Source organism: Anabrus simplex, chromosome 1 (genome assembly GCF_040414725.1).
Source record: "Anabrus simplex isolate iqAnaSimp1 chromosome 1, ASM4041472v1, whole genome shotgun sequence".
Lineage (NCBI taxonomy): Eukaryota > Metazoa > Arthropoda > Insecta > Orthoptera > Tettigoniidae > Anabrus > Anabrus simplex.
Window position 1 is genome coordinate 599263958 of NC_090265.1, and position 16800 is coordinate 599280757.

Below are 16800 nucleotides of genomic sequence, written 5' to 3' on the forward strand. Positions count from 1 at the left end.
CTCTGAAATGTGTCTTTTACATCTCATCTTGCAAATAAAGTAGAACATGGTTAATTCAAACTGAGATGTCCAGAAAAATTAATCAACTATGAATTTGAATTAGGCACTATCATTTACCTGTAAACCTTTTTCCGCTTCATTTATAACTTTGATCTTTTAAGCTAGTCAGTGTTTTGCACTTACCATGTTCTCTTTTAAGCAAAGATGTGTTGGAAAAACTTGCAAACAGTTCTGAACGTAACACAATATATTTCACAATTTAAATGAACCCGACTTGCCTCAATGCTGTACTAGAAAAACAAAAGCAGTTATTCTGATGTCGCATACAGTACTGCAAGCTCTTTACAGTAAACAAAAGCAGTGTACATTCTCTTATTACCGAGCGAATTGATCGTGCGTTTAGGGGCGCACGGCTGTGAACTTGTATTCGGGAGATAGTGGGTTCGAACCTCACCGTCAGCAGCCTTGAAGATGGTTTTCCATGGTTTCCCATTTTCACACCAGGCAAATGCTGTGAGTGTACCTTAATTAAGGCCAGGCCACTTCCTTCCCACTCCTAGCCCTTTCCTATCCCATCGTTGCCATTAGACCTATCTGTGTTGGTGCGACATAAAGATACTTTTAAAGATAAAAACTTCATTGTTCCGTATTGAAATTATTGATGTTAAAAATTAAATAATTGAAAAGGAGGTTCAACCTATTCAATACTTAAAAGAAGGAAATGCAGTAATCACATTCCTATTTAAATGGGACCGGTTTCGACCTTAGTCCAGGTCATCATCAGCCGTAAAAAGATGTACAATGTTATGAATATTGGAGGTCAGTTTCACACTTTGATAGGCACAAAGACACGACACCACATTCTGTATGCACAAAGTCACAACACTATCAACTAATATATGAAGTTCAAAAATAACTAGAAGTCGCAGACGAATAGATTTGTAGTAGAAAGCCGCCAGCTCCTGGTGATCAGCGCGGCACATTCAAGGTCATGCGCTGCGGTCGAACGCCAAAGTAGAGTGGAGAATGTATTGAAGGTCTAGAATTTGTCACGGTTGCGGGAAGTTAAGTACGTATATAAAAATATACGACGCAAATCAGAATAATTGAGTGAGTACTTGTACTCCTGCTAAGTTCTTGGAAAACAGTTGACTTGAAAAAACAATTATAGAGAGAAGAAAAAATGTAGTAAAAAGCGCAATATCGGAAAACAAATGAAAACTTATATGCACAGTGCGCTATTTTTAAATGAAAAATTTTTAGGTTATGATTGAAGTAGTCGAAGTTGGTGCAAGACAAGAGTTAAAATTTGAAAGAGGAGAACCGAAATGAAGGTCATGTTTTTTTTTTTTTTTTTTAATAGAGAAGGAAGAATAAATTAAACGAGGAAGAGTGATAGTGAAATAAGAGAAAGAATAAAAGAAATTGAAGTTAGATGGTAATGAGGAAGGATAAGATAGGGAAATGAAGGAGGGGTAGTTTAGGGTGGGTTAGGAGGGTGGGTTATTGGAGGTAGAAAATGTGGGTGGGAACTATGTAAGGCATGGAAAATAGAATTGGGGTTTTGGAATTTGGAATTTTTGAGAAGAAGAATTAGGAAGTCAAAAAGGATATTGGGTTTTTCAGAAATGTCGTTTAAATTGAAATTAAGGTTGAAGTACTGGTCAAGGTGGATAAAGCAATTTTCAGTAATGTTTAAGAGGGGGCCTTTGTTAATGATTTTAAGTATATTTAAGTCATTTTCAATACTGGTGAAACTATGCTTGGAGTCTTGTATGTGCTGTCCTATGGCAGAGAATCTGTTGTATTTAATGGCGTTGACATGTTCAGAGTACCTGATATTGAAGTTGCGGCCAGTTTGTCCGACGTAGGAGGAATTGCAGTTGTTGCATTTAAATCTGTATACACCAGATTTAGAAAAAGCATTAGACTTATTTAGAGATTTAGAGTTGTGTAAGATATCAAGACTTCTATTGTTAGTTCTAAAAGAAATTTTCATATTATGTTTTTTAAAAATATTAGTTATTTTATAAGCATCCTGAGTGAAAGTGAAGGTGGAAAAAGCAGTTGGTTTAATTGTGTCTTTAGATAAAGTGGTTTTTGGACGGTGTTTGAATTTGTTGATGATGCGGTTAATGAAGGAGTTGTTAAAGCCATTAAATTTAGCTTCTGGCATTCTTGCTGAAATTTACCTCGACTTCTTAGAAAACACAAGAATTAATAATAATAATAATTTCTCCAACATCCTCTTTTGGGCGAGATATGTCGATGACACCTTAGTAATATTAAATGAGGAATCAACCAACGCAACCTCTACACTTCTTCATCTCAACAACTTAGACTCTAACATTAAATTCACCCTCGAATCAGAACACAACCAAACTCTTAATTTTCTAGACCTAACTATTACTAGACATCCTTCTTCTTTATCTTACAAAATTTTCAGAAAACCAACCCAAACAGCAACTACAATAAGACAAGATTCTTCGCACCCCCAAGCTCATAAACGTGCTACTTATAACAGCTTAATTTTTCATGCTTTCAACACCCCTATGTCCAAAAAAGATTTAAATTATGAATTAAACACCATCCGCAACATTGCTAAATTTAATGGCTTTAACAACTCCTTCATTAACCGCATCATCAACAAATTCAAACACCGTCCAAAAACCACTTTATCTAAAGACACAATTAAACCAACTGCTTTTTCCACCTTCACTTTCACTCAGGATGCTTATAAAATAACTAATATTTTTAAAAAACATAATATGAAAATTTCTTTTAGAACTAACAATAGAAGTCTTGATATCTTACACAACTCTAAATCTCTAAATAAGTCTAATGCTTTTTCTAAATCTGGTGTATACAGATTTAAATGCAACAACTGCAATTCCTCCTACGACGGACAAACTGGCCGCAACTTCAATATCAGGTACTCTGAACATGTCAACGCCATTAAATACAACAGATTCTCTGCCATAGGACAGCACATACAAGACTCCAAGCATAGTTTCACCAGTATTGACAATGACTTAAATATACTTAAAATCATTAACAAAGGCCCCCTCTTAAACATTACTGAAAATTGCTTTATCCACCTTGACCAGTACTTCAACCCTAATTTCAATTTAAACGACATTTCTGAAAAACCCAATATCCTTTTTGACTTCCTAATTCTTCTTCTCAAAAATTCCAAATTCCAAAACCCCAATTCTATTTTCCATGCCTTACATAGTTCCCACCCACATTTTCTACCTCCAATAACCCACCCTCCTAACCCACCCTAAACTACCCCTCCTTCATTTCCCTATCTTATCCTTCCTCATTACCATCTAACTTCAATTTCTTTTATTCTTTCTCTTATTTCACTATCACTCTTCCTCGTTTAATTTATTCTTCCTTCTCTATTTAAAAAAAAAAAAAATGACCTTCATTTCGGTTCTCCTCTTTCAAATTTTAACTCTTGTCTTGCACCAACTTCGACTACTTCAATCATAACCTAAAAATTTTTCATTTAAAAATAGCGCACTGTGCATATAAGTTTTCATTTGTTTTTCCGATATTGCGCTTTTTACTACATTTTTTCTTCTCTCTATAATTGTTTTTTCAAGTCAACTGTTTTCCAAGAACTTAGCAGGAGTACAAGTACTCACTCAATTATTCTGATTTGCGTCGTATATTTTTATATACGTACTTAACTTCCCGCAACCGTGACAAATTCTAGACCTTCAATACATTCTCCACTCTACTTTGGCGTTCGACAGCAGCGCATGACCTTGAATGTGCCGCGCTGATCACCAGGAGCTGGCGGCTTTCTACTACAAATCTATTCGTCTGCGACTTCTAGTTATTTTTGAACTTCATATATTAGTTGATAGTGTTGTGACTTTGTGCATACAGAATGTGGTGTCGTGTCTTTGTGCCTATCAAAGTGTGAAACTGACCTCCAATATTCATAACATTGTACATCTTTTTACGGCTGATGATGACCTGGACTAAGGTCGAAACCGGTCCCATTTAAATAGGAATGTGATTACTGCATTTCCTTCTTTTAAGTATTGAATAGGTTGAACCTCCTTTTCAATTATTTAATTTTTAACATAAAGATACTTGTAAAAATAAAAACATTCCCTTATTACTTTTGTGTCGGTAGCAAAGCTTAGCCATTTTCACTTAATCCTTCTGTAATTAATGATGGATATTTTATCACGTGTCGTTATGCTCCACTTTCCGAGCCTTCAGTAGCCAATGGAATGTCTCATTTCATCTGCTTACAGATGTCATTCAATTCCACATGGAATTCTGGGCTTAGGCCTAATGAGCAGATTTTTCTGCTTACCGAAACTCAAAGTTTGCTTCTAGAAAACTATTCAAGGAATATAATCAACCACAGGTGGCCAAGAGCTTGGATTTTTATTTTTTGCTTTGCAACATCTTAGAGTTTGTTTCCAGTACTAGCACAATTCTATACTACCTTTATCTTCCAGCCAGGAAGCATTCCATCATCCTTAACCAGAAAGAGTTTCATCATACTTCGTCACTTTTTCAAACATAAGAGTTCTGAGTTACTATTGTTATTTTGAATGAAACAATATATAGTCGAACCTCGATATCACGAACCTCCCTTACTCAAATTTTCAGTATCTCGAAGTAACTTAAATTTCATGGCCGTTTGTCTTATTCTTCACGTGTATTTATTTCTCTATTACTCAAAATTCGGTTAGACGAATTTCTCGATTTCTCGAAGCTAACATTTCCTCCCTTGAAGCAAAAAGTACTCTGTAACTCAAATTAACTGTGCAATATGGCATTTGTGGTTTGTGAGGAACAGTTGACAAGTAAAGAAAGGTTTACATTGATGCTGGGAGCTAATATGACGGGAACCAAAAAACTAAAACTTCTAATGATCGGAAAATCGGCGAAGGCTCGCTCTTCCTCGGGTGTGAATTAATTACCAGTCACGTACGAAAGCAACCCCCGAAGTCGCGGGTGACAAGCTCCATTACGAATCTTGGCTGCCTGGTGTTGACAAGTTCCAACGTGAAGGGACGAAAGGTTAACAGTAACAAACCGAAGACACTTAACAGATTTTTTCCAAAGGTGTTAACCAAGGTATATTTCTTGTTTCACTGCTGTGTGTACTGTACCCTGTCTTCTAAAAGTTACTATAATAAGGGTTATAATTAAAGTGATGCCGTAAAATAGAGTTTGTTTGTATATTGTTAAATACTGTTAAAAATAATGTATTCAGTATAAGCCCGTGGATATATATGATTCAATTATGTGCTGTACATGCTCAAAAACAGTATTCTCTGTATATCAAAATTTTGATAACTCGAAATAAAATCTAGGTTCCGAGGTTCAACTGTAATATTTGAATTTAACACGAGTTTTTAATATTATGTTGTATAGGAATGTTGAGGGATGGCAAGAAGCGTTTGAATTCTCACATTCGAATGAAAAATGTTTGAATTAACCAAGTTCTACACAAGTACGAAGGTTGAGAGTTATCCACCTAATACATACTTTATTATACAAAGTGTCTGATAATTTAAATTTAATAATTTAAATTTAATTTAGAACATCAACTGAAATCCAAATTAAGTAGAAACAGCAAACCTAGGACAGACTACACACTTTTTACCTTTAACAACACCCACATCCACCCCATAACTAATATTTTCAAAAGACACAGTCTAAGAATAGCTTACAAAACCACATGTAATAATGCTTCCATTTTATATAATACTAAATCTGTCAATGAAAACAATAAGCCACTCAGGAGTATACCACATAAAATGCAACGATTGTGCAGCTATGTCGGGCGCACCAGCAGATGTTTTTCCATTCGCTACATTGAACATATCATGCCACTAAATATACAGTAGAACCTCGATAATTCGAAATCGGTTAATTCAAACTCCCGCCTAATTCGAAGAAGCTCTCGTTTCCGGAAACATGAGATACAGTTTTGCATGTTATTTAAATTGTTTAATTCGAAATACGGATAAGTCGTAGTTCGAAGTACAATGTCGACCCCATTACCGAAATTCAGACTTTTAATTCGAAACTGCCTTTACATTTTAAAACAATAGTATGTTACAGAGTAATTTTAACTCAAAATTAATCCACGTCATAATAGAACGCGTGTTCCGGAACGTGGAGGGGTAGCTTTCCACACTTACACTCACTACGGCGGGTCTACAGTGCACTTCATGATTGCTAAGTTGAATGAAATCGGAATTCTTTTGTATTCAAGCTTTTAAGGAATGCCGCAATATCACGCAACAGGCAGTTTGTGGAAAAACAGAATCCGCGACCAAACAATATTGTCATTGCCGATGAAACTGCACTGCTTTATTTTAATGCGAGCCCAAATGGTCTTATGGTTTTAAAGGAAAAAGTGCCAGCCAGGGAATCGTACAAGGGTGGGGGATGGGGGTTATTGTAGTGCGTTGCAATGCACATGGAAGCAAGAAACTTTATCCCCTCATCATAGGAAAGTTCAATAAGCCACAATGTTTTAAGGGCATTGGGCACTTTCCATGCCAGTACAAAGCATCTAAAAATGCAAACGGTACAGAAATCCAAAAAATTATGCATTTGCATATGGGAACCAGCATAATTTATCCTAGTTTTTGAATTGTGTGATTTCTTTCTTTCGTTGCGTGAGGTTATGTTTGTCAGTGATTTATCCAAGTGCATTATTTGAAAGGTTTAAACTGTGAATCGAGGTGATTGCATGTGTTAATGGGTCTTAGAATACTGTACCACACTTTGTAACGCAGCAAGTGTTTACATTTCTGAAGTATGAGAGAAGTGCCATGGCGGGAAATCGTACAAGGATAGAGCTATAGGAGAGTTCGATTTTAAGGGCATCGGGTACTTTCTGTATAAATACAAGGCATATGAAATGCATACAGTATAGTAATGCAATGAATAAAGCACCCTTACATGGGAGGCAGCACAGATTTCTCCTCGTCTTTGAATCGTGCTTTTTTTTTTTTTTTTTTTTCTTTCTTTCTTTCTTTCGTTGCGTGAGGTTATGTTTGTCAGTGAGATATCCAAGTGCATCATTTGGATACTGTAAATGCACCTTCTTGGATACATTTTGGAAATAGTTCTTTTTTCATGGCATTTGAAAGGTATAAACTGTGAATCAAGGTTAAGTGCATGCAGTAACGGCCCTTAGATGTTTTGTAACGCGGCAAGGGTTGGCACTTCTGAATTGCGAATTGGCGGTTAATTCAAAATCACGTAATTCGAAGTCCGATTTTTGAGTCCCAACGACTTTGAATTAACGAGGTTTTACTGTAATTATTTTTCATCCATAGGGCAACATATCGAGGATCATAAGCATAAGTTCACCAATATCGAGAACGATATGGAAATTCGAAATATGAACCCCGCAGGCCCTTTACTCAATATAATTGAAGATTTCTACCTCAGTATGCACCAGTACGCTAATCCTAACTTCAGCTTAAACGAAATCACAGATAAAACAAATATTCTTTACAACACAGCCATTCCCATTCTAAAAGACACATATCTAAAAAGAATCAGCAAACGCAAATCCACACACACCCCAAAAGACACACCCCAGCCCGCCCCACTACTTCCTCGAGCTGCTTTCCCCTCCCCACTACCTCTCAATCTTAATGCTACAACAGCTACACGACGTTCACGCAACAGTTGGCAGCACGCTCCCGACCATGCTCAATGACATCCAGCCCGCACGTAAGTAACACACACACAATAGTTCAAAACCCATTTAGCAGGCACTCTCTATTTGTTATTCTAATTTCTACTTTCATTTTGTTATTTCTCAGATTTTTTGACTTTACTTGGGTGGAATAACAGTATGAAGAGGGGAGCTCTCACACTTTTACTGATTTCAATACGCCATGCATAGCAACTTATGCCTCAACAAGATGTCTTAGTGTAAATGAGCATGTTTATCAGCAATGATATGGACTGAGAAGAGCATAGTGCCTGTTTGAACGAGTACAGAACCTAATATTCTACTGAACATAATGTTCCCCGCATATTTGCGGCCCAACAATGCACTTTTGAATCTACCCTGCACAACCATGGACATAATGCTGGCATTGCAGCCTAAGATATTTGAACTTGACACAATGCTATCGTAGGTAGGAGGTAGGGACCCTCTTTGGAGGTAGCCCTACCCAGGGAGTGGCGCCCTTGCCTATGTGAGTCCCAGAACACACTGACCCGGTGTGTAACATCTGGTATGGGTCCCAGCTCAGGGTTACGAGTGAAGACCTCAACGGCATCTACGGCGGAGAAGGTGGACTTCGGTACGGCGGAGATGGCGGAAGGGGCATACCCGTAGCGTCTGTACTCCAGAGGAGCGGCTACGAAAGGCGTCTGTCTCCATGTTAGGGGCGGCCTAATTTTGAACCTGGCAGTAGGTATAAAATGCCTTTGGGTGTGGCGAGCCCATCGTAACAATAGCCTATATGGACAAAGCCGATATGGTACCTCGGAAAAGGTTAGGGCGTCCCCTGCTAAAAGCGACGCGCAGCTCTTCAGGTGCTGGGGGAACTGTGAAAAATGGGCAACCAGCACCAAACTACATCAAAATTGCAACAGTAAATGTACTGACACTGACGGGAAAGACAGAAGAACTGGTTGACTTCATGATAGAAAAAGATATAGCCATGCTTCGACTGTGCGAGACCAAGAAGTGGGGTACAGGGGAGATCCCTCTGAGAGAAGGATACGGGCTGTATTACAGCGGAGGACCTGAAGCAAAAAATGGAGTGGTCATCATACTTAGAAGAGAAATCCAAGAATATGTGGAATATACAAAGTACGTCAGTGATAGGATGATGATGATGATGAGACTCCAGTTTGAAAATGGTGTGAAAGATCTATTTCAGTTGTATGCCCCACAAACTGGTTGCATAGATGAACATCTAGAGGACTTCTTAGAGGAAGTGGAGAGACAGATAGAAGATAAGGAAGTACTATTGATGGGAGATCTAAATGCACAAGTTGGAATGGAAAGACAAGGAAAGGAAGATGATGTAGGGCCCGTTGGATATGGAAATGTAAATCCAGAAGGTGAGTTGTTGGTGGATTTTTGCATGAGGAATCAAATGATTGTTGGAAACACCTGGTTTAGGAAGAAGAACAGTCAGAAGATTACAAGGTATGGTTGGGGAGACAGACGAACAAAGACCATGATTGATTATATAATCATAGAGAAAGAACACCGGAAGAACCTTGTAGATGTAACAGCTGTGCCTGAAGAAGCCTTTGGTGGAGATCATAGAGTTGTGATAGGAAAATTGGAAAGATTGAAAAACCCCAATTAAGAAGAGAGAAAAGAATTAAAGTATGGAAGTTGAAGGAGAAAAGCATACAAGAAGAATTTCAAAGGGAAATAATACCCTTGGTACCCAGGACAGAGGTGGGGAATGTTGAAGAGGAATGGAAAAGATTTAAGGAAGCACTGGTTGGATGTGCAGAAAAGGTGTGTGGTAGAACATCAGGAAATGTGAAAGACAAAGAAACACACTGGTGGAATGATAGGGTAAAGATTAAAGTGAAGGAAAAGAAAATGGCATGGAAAGCATGGAAAACATCTAAGACTGAAGAAAGTAGAAGAAAATATGTGGAGGCAAAGAATTTGGCCAAGAAAGTAGTGGAGGAAGAAAAGAGGAACAGCTGGGCCTTATTCACACAAAAATTGAGAGATGATACGCAGGGCAGCAAGAAATTACTGTATGGTATCTTAAGAAACAAAAAGAGAGATCAAGTAAACACCAGATTTGTGAAGGATGAAGGTGGCATTATTTCAACAAAGCCAGAAGAAATAAGAAATAGATGGAGAGAGTATTTTCAGAAACTGCTGAACATAAGAACGGATGACAGTCATTCAATGGACGACCAGGAAAGGCAATTAGTTGATGAAGAAATGGATAAAGAAATTACAATGAATGAAATTGAAATGGCAGTAAGAAAGATGAAGAATGGAAAAACTGCTGGAATAGATGAAATTTCAGTGGAGATGATAAAGGCAGCTGGAGCTGTAGGCCTGCAGTGGACATATCGGGTTTCTCAGGAATGTCTGGGAGAATAAGGAGGTCCCTGGGGATTGGCAAAAAGGAATAATCATCCCAATTTTCAAGAAAGGTGATAAGAAAGTTTTGAAGAACTACAGGGGAATTACTCTAATATCCCACATTGCTAAGATAATGGAAAGGATACTGGAAAGTAGAATAAGGTTGAGGGTAGAGAATCAGATACAGGAAAATCAGTTTGGTTTCAGTGGAAGGTCAACAATAGAGCCCATTTTCATTATGAGACAACTAATGGAAAACCATCGGGAGTACGGGAATGATATGGTGATGACATTCATTGACATTGAAAAGGCATATGACAGTGTCCCCAGGACGAAAGTTTGGGACAGTCTGGTGCAAAAAGGAATTGGACAGGGATTAATAAAAATGATCATGGCCAAAGAGGATAGAATAGAATAGAGATGAAACTCAATGATTAATTTCGGTTCCAAGCCACTTGGCGCTAGTAGTTTTAGTCTCTTTTCCGAGATAGCGCCACAGTGTGCATTCTGGTGCAATACCTTAGTATTACTATCAACAGATAGCGCGGAGATTTAACATCCGGCGCAGTGACGCACATCCGGGTATGCTTACGGCTCCTCCCCCCTCCTTTCCCTGCCCCTCGCCACCCCCCCTTCCCCGCCAAAAACTGAGATAATAATGCAGTTCTACTACTTCCATGCCCAATACATTGTAATTCATATATTTTTATTTCCAAGTACTTACTACGTTGTAAATAATGATCTGGTACCCCTAGTTCGTATAGCATACTATGTTACTGAGAACATAACCACACACCTCAAAGCAGCTTCAACTTCAAATGAATGATTGACACATTAACACAAAGCTGATATTCTTCTTCTTCTTCTTCTTCTTCTTCTTCTTCTTTTATGACCACATAGGATCACTTTAGTCAGTCCGTCGTTCAGGTCTCTTTGAAGGGATTGTTCGGGCTTTGCGGTCCTCCCAGTACTTCTTCAGACGCTCCGATCTTCGTGCCCTTTCCTCAGTTGAAAATGTGCGTGTTGTTGGTTTGTTTTGTGATATTATAACAAATAAGAAATCCCTTTGAAAGCAAGACAACAGAGCACACCATATGCAAGACAATGGGGTATCACATTAATATCCAAGTACCACATGAAAATAAAAATAACAATTAAATGCACTGAGACAGGAAATATATAGGCTTTCAGCCCCTGATGTGTACTCAAACAGGAAATACAGGATTTCAGGAGGACTGGCTAAGATATATTTCAAATAAACAAGCACAAGGAACTAAGATTTACATCACAAGCACATGAGCACTTGGAATTCAAACAACACAAATACTGTAGCATCATGGGAACTATTGATTAAAATCGATATAAGTTCGAACAAGGTTAATCGATTGGGTAAAGTCGAATTCGATGCAATTCAGCAATATTATCTCCACAATGCTTGACGTTTTATGACTAATTAATTTGTGAGAAGTGCCCACTGATTGAGGTTAGACTTGAAATACTTTAAATACTTCACTTCGAGACAAACTGCCTTTAATTATTAACAACGCTCATTTCATGCTTACTTGCGTGCCATCTACAGAACGTGTATATAACTATTTACACGTTATGAATGACCTCCAGCGCCATCTAGAAAAAGAGACTGAAACTACCTGAAGCTAGCTACAGATTGGAACCAAAAGCCCTATTAGAGTTTCACCCCCCTGATCATGGCATTGTGTAAGGAATGTTGTAGTTGCATGCAAACACAAGTTGGCAGGACAAGTTGATTCAAAATAACTAGGGGGCTGAGACAGGGAAGTGTTCTATCACCAATCCTGTTTACAATAGTAATGGATGACATCATGAGAACAGCAAAAGCAGCATATGGAGGAAGAGAAATGAACATGATGTTATTTGCAGATGATATTGTGATTTGGGGAGAAGACGACAGGAAGGTTCAAGAACAGCTGAATGTGGTGAATGGGAAGATCGAAGAATGTGGATTGAAAATAAGTGTAGAAAAGAGTAAAACTCTTTGTTATGACTAGAAGGGAGAAAGAAGGGAAAGGTCAGATCAGACTTGCAGACAAGCCCCTGGAAGTAGTGGAAACGTTTAAATACCTGGGGAGTGAATTAATGGAGAATGCTCGACTGGATGCTGAGATTAGTAAAAGGATTCAAGCTGGAAGTTGTTTGTATCATAGTGTAAGAAACATGCTATGGGACAAAGATGTGCCAACGGAAGCAAAGGATACTATGTACAAGATGTATTACGTACCCATAACAACTTACGGAGCAGAAACTTGGACAATGACAAAGAAGGATGAGAGTCGAATACAGGCAGCCAAAATGAAGTTCTTGAGGAGTATGATACAGAAGAGTAGAAAAGACAAAAGGAATGAGAAAATCCGGGAAGAAATTGGAGTGGAAAAAATGAATGATAGAATAGAGAAGAGCCGACTAAGATGGTTTGGGCACATAAAGCGAATGAGCGACGAAAGAATGCCAAAAAAGGTGATGGAAATGCAAATCCAAGGAAGGAGAGGCCGTGGACGACCACGATTGAGATGGAAGGATACCATCCAACGCAGCATTATAGAAAGAAACCTGGACTGGGATACAGTGTTGGAGGAGGAGTGGTAGAAAGACCGAAGAAAGTGGAGAGGAACCATATTTGCACCTACCCGGCTACAGCTGTATAAAGGGAAATGATGATGATGATGATGATGATGATGATGATGATATCAGTGACTCTTTAAACTTTAAGAATTGTTTCCTGTTTTCAACATTATAGCATGATATGACATTTTTTGGAATATGTGGTATTCATGGGACTCCAGGAAGTTAAAGCCTTTTAACTTCAAAAACTGTACCATATGTATATATTTAGACATTAAGCATTGCATTTTACTAGAATAGTGGCATTCTTGTTTAATCTCAGTAATGTTTTATTCTGTACAGTCGCTGTTGAATAAGCAGGTTAATCAGCAGCTGACGATGACCTATTTAACAGGTCGAAACCGGTACTGTGTTTAATATAATTTAAATTATTAGACACTTTCTATAAAAAAGTAATGATTAGGTGGATAACTCTCATCCTTCATACTTGTGTGGTCAAACTATCAATATAGACTATGAAGCTGATAGATTATAGTAACCAAGTTCTATTGTACTGTGTGAGAACGGTTATATAAGCTGTTTTCCTATATCACGTGAGGGCTTGATGAATGTTTACTCTCTATTTTTTGGGGTTTATTCTCAGAACAAAATAAAATTTGGTCCATATTGCTCTTTGTTATTGCTATCATGATTGTAAAGATGTATGGCTGATGCTGCTATCTTGACGTTGTGTAGTGTTGCAAGTTTCTATTTGTTGTAAAAGTACTAAAATGATTTGTGTATCTGTTGTTACTGTGTTAACAAAATAATATTAAAGATTCTTCATTTGAAAGCTAAGAAATTTTAACTATTCATTTTGTTTTCTTATCTATGTACAGTAAAACCTTGTTAAGCCATTTCTGCAGGGAACAAGGAAATTGTGTTAAGTGAGAAATGTGCTACTGAATACACAAATAAAAACTATCCAACATAGATATGGAAACACTATATACAATTTTTTCTGAGATGAGGACATTTTACGTCGTGTATCCACATGTACAGTGAAAACTATATGTACCATTTCTAAATATGAGAGGAGAGAATTCAGAAGTGTGAAAAACATGAGAGAACAAATATGAAAACCTTTTCTGCTGGGGCTTATAAAATAACAGTGAATTGAAAGGTGTGAAAATTACCAGACAACAAATATTTGCACTGGGGCTCATAAAATATCAACGTATTTTTGCAGATTACACTCTTTCTAAAGCAGTTGTTAGTAGAAGCCTTATATTTCAATCATTGGGTTATTAAACATTATTTTCTGGTCACACTCTTTGACAGTGAATCAGAGATTACACTCTGCCATGTGTAATTGCTAGAGAATGATTCTGACAGCTATTTTGAATTCAACACCTTCAAACTCGAAGGTGCAAGTTTCAGTATGCGCGTTAAAAGATGCGAATGCCAGTCCACTTTTTGTGGGATTTTAATTTTGTCTTCATTAGTAAGAAATTTCATGACTTTTTCTTTATCCATAACTAATCTATCAGAAGACAAATATACACTATGCTAGTCAACTTCACATTATCATGCTCCTAATCCATATGTAGGCTATCATGTGACAAAACATTTGCTACCCTTCATTGCACCACTCAACACAAAATAAATTGCTAACTTCTGAATGGAATGTGAAATACAAGCACAAACAGGCTCATTATGTTATTCACCAATCTCGTTGCCAACTGGCAAGCAAAATTGAACATTTCTGAGTCAACGGCTTGCTTCCCGAAGGTGCAACTTACCCTGTGAAGTACAGGAATTCAAGGCCTTTCCCGTTACCATGCAGCTGTGGCAAGGGCTCTTTATCTGAATTGGAAATCGTGTTCCTTTCACAGGAATGACAAATAACATTTCCAGAGGTGGGAAAAATTTGATTGTACGAAGTGGTAATAGCGAGCATTAGTGGTGGGTTAAGTGTGGTATTTTTATATAAATCTAATACAATGAAAATTGGGACTTCGAATTTACGACATGCTAAGTGGGAAAATGTATTAATGAGGAACATAATAACGAGGTTTCACTGTATTGGAAACAGATGGATAATATTGACTTACTCTATAAGCACGTATGGATAGAGAGTACACATTTTGTTGCAGCCTTTGTCAATGGCTGGTAGAATAAGAATATTGGTATCATAACCATTTTTAAAAGTTGACATTGCTATGAGCTAGAGGGAGAAGATGAACAAGACAAGATACTGGATGAAAGGAGTTCTTTAAGGTACTTGAACTGGAAGCAGGCATTATGAATAGTAGAATGGTATAAACAGTCTATCAATTGAATATTTAATCAATAGCCAGACCAATCAAGTCAGTTGAATGGCACTTGAATTCCTTGTCAAATTTTCTACCACTATGGTTGTCCTTAATGGAATGCAGGTAGGATGCCACACTTGCCTCATGTAAATGTGTCTTCTGGCACAAAATTTGAAATTGCTGCCTTCGATACATGTAAAAAAAAAATTTTTTTTAATAAAAAAGTAAATAAATGGGCTTCTGTAGCTCTTCCGTGTAGCAAAAAAGCATAATATCACTTCTGATTGTACTCTTGCTGGTACCCCTGATCCCGTATCAAGGAACGGGACTAAGGGGTAGACCTTGATCTTGATTCCTAATTCTCTTGTCACCTTGCTTATGTCTCTGGAATGCAATTCAGGTGCCTCTTTAAAATCAGCTCATTTCATTGTTAACAGAAATATGTACTAGCATTGACAGTATTCGATTGAAGTGAACTAAATTATATCAGGCTGTAATGTATAAGAAACCATCATATAAATGCACAGAGTTGTTATGCATTAGAATTTATTCTGAACTTTGATTTTAAATTTACAGTGTGTTCGATAGTTTGCTATTCCGGCCACGGACCGAAAATGACATATCGCATTATGAAGAAGTTCAGAGAGTTTTAAGAGAAGAAATAGTGAATCCTCTTCGCCAGAATCTGTACGTGCGTGCCGATAGAGTTATGAAGTTGAGGACCCTGCTGGAGAATTTAAGTTCTGTAACTGGACTTACAAGTGAAGAGAAAGGTAGGATGTGATATTTGGGTATATCAAAGATGAATTAGATGATGAGAAAAATCAAAGAAGGAGCTTTTTATTGATTTGTATTGGAAACAATTTCTTCCAAGAACTCTGGTAATTTAAAATAGCATTAAAGGTTTTAATTGTTTTTATTTTTGCTGTGTTGCTAAGGGATGTAGAATTATTAGCTTACATTTGATCATCAACTCAGAAGTTGTTATTTAACATGTAAAGAAGAGCACAGAATGTAGTGGTGTGTGTACTTGTTCACTCTGTAAGAAAGCTATGAGAACAAATGAAAAAGAATGATTTGCTTACTGCCTCTAAGTGAAGGGAAGATCCTTAGGCAACACAAACACACATGCTCCCACCAGTGTATTCCTTGTGTGCAAGCATTTGTCCCTCATGATTGAGGTTATTGTAAAAAAAAAAAAGAGTGATGGAAATGTTGCCAAAACAGTAGTTCATTATTCATAAATTTCTTTATCACTGTTAGGTTTAGTACACCAAGTCAGGTGGAAATGATGTCATATGACATCAGGTAAAATTGATTATTACTGACATTAGCTGATTAATATCCTAGTAATACTGTATATATCAAAACGTCTGTATAGAGATAGGAACATAAAAAGGAACACACATCTGGGAGATAGTGGGTTCAAACCTCACTTTCGGCAGCCCTGAAGATGGTTTTTGTTTTCAATTTTCACACCAAGCAAATAACTCATTGAGAACTGAGAAGAGATAGATATAGAAGAACTGCTGTTGATGAAGAAAGCCTATCTATTTTAAAATGGCGTGATGTAGAGGTTGTCCTTTTGTGTTTTCCTGTTTGTCCTTGTCTCTTTTCTTTTGCTCTCTCATCCCACACTAACCTGCCATTGTGTTCATTCTATTATGTGTTCCTTTTCATGTTCGTATCTCAATATGACTTCATTTGACACCTGTTTATTCCTTTCCAATACTAGTAATACACAGTTCAAAAATATTAGGGGGAATATGTTTTTGAACGTATGCCATGCTCCACAAAATAATACCTCACACCGAGGTA

The 16800-nt window shown here is 37.4% G+C and overlaps 1 protein-coding gene across 1 annotated transcript in view; it reads left to right on the top strand.

The window, feature by feature from the left end:
- CYLD (ubiquitin carboxyl-terminal hydrolase CYLD) overlaps positions 1–16800 on the top strand; it is a 188344-nt gene that overhangs the window by 98850 nt on the left and 72694 nt on the right. Inside the window, exon 9 of the mRNA XM_067135632.2 lies at positions 15559–15755. Coding sequence (XP_066991733.2) covers positions 15559–15755 — 197 coding nt within the window. The remainder of the gene's footprint in view (positions 1–15558; positions 15756–16800) is intronic.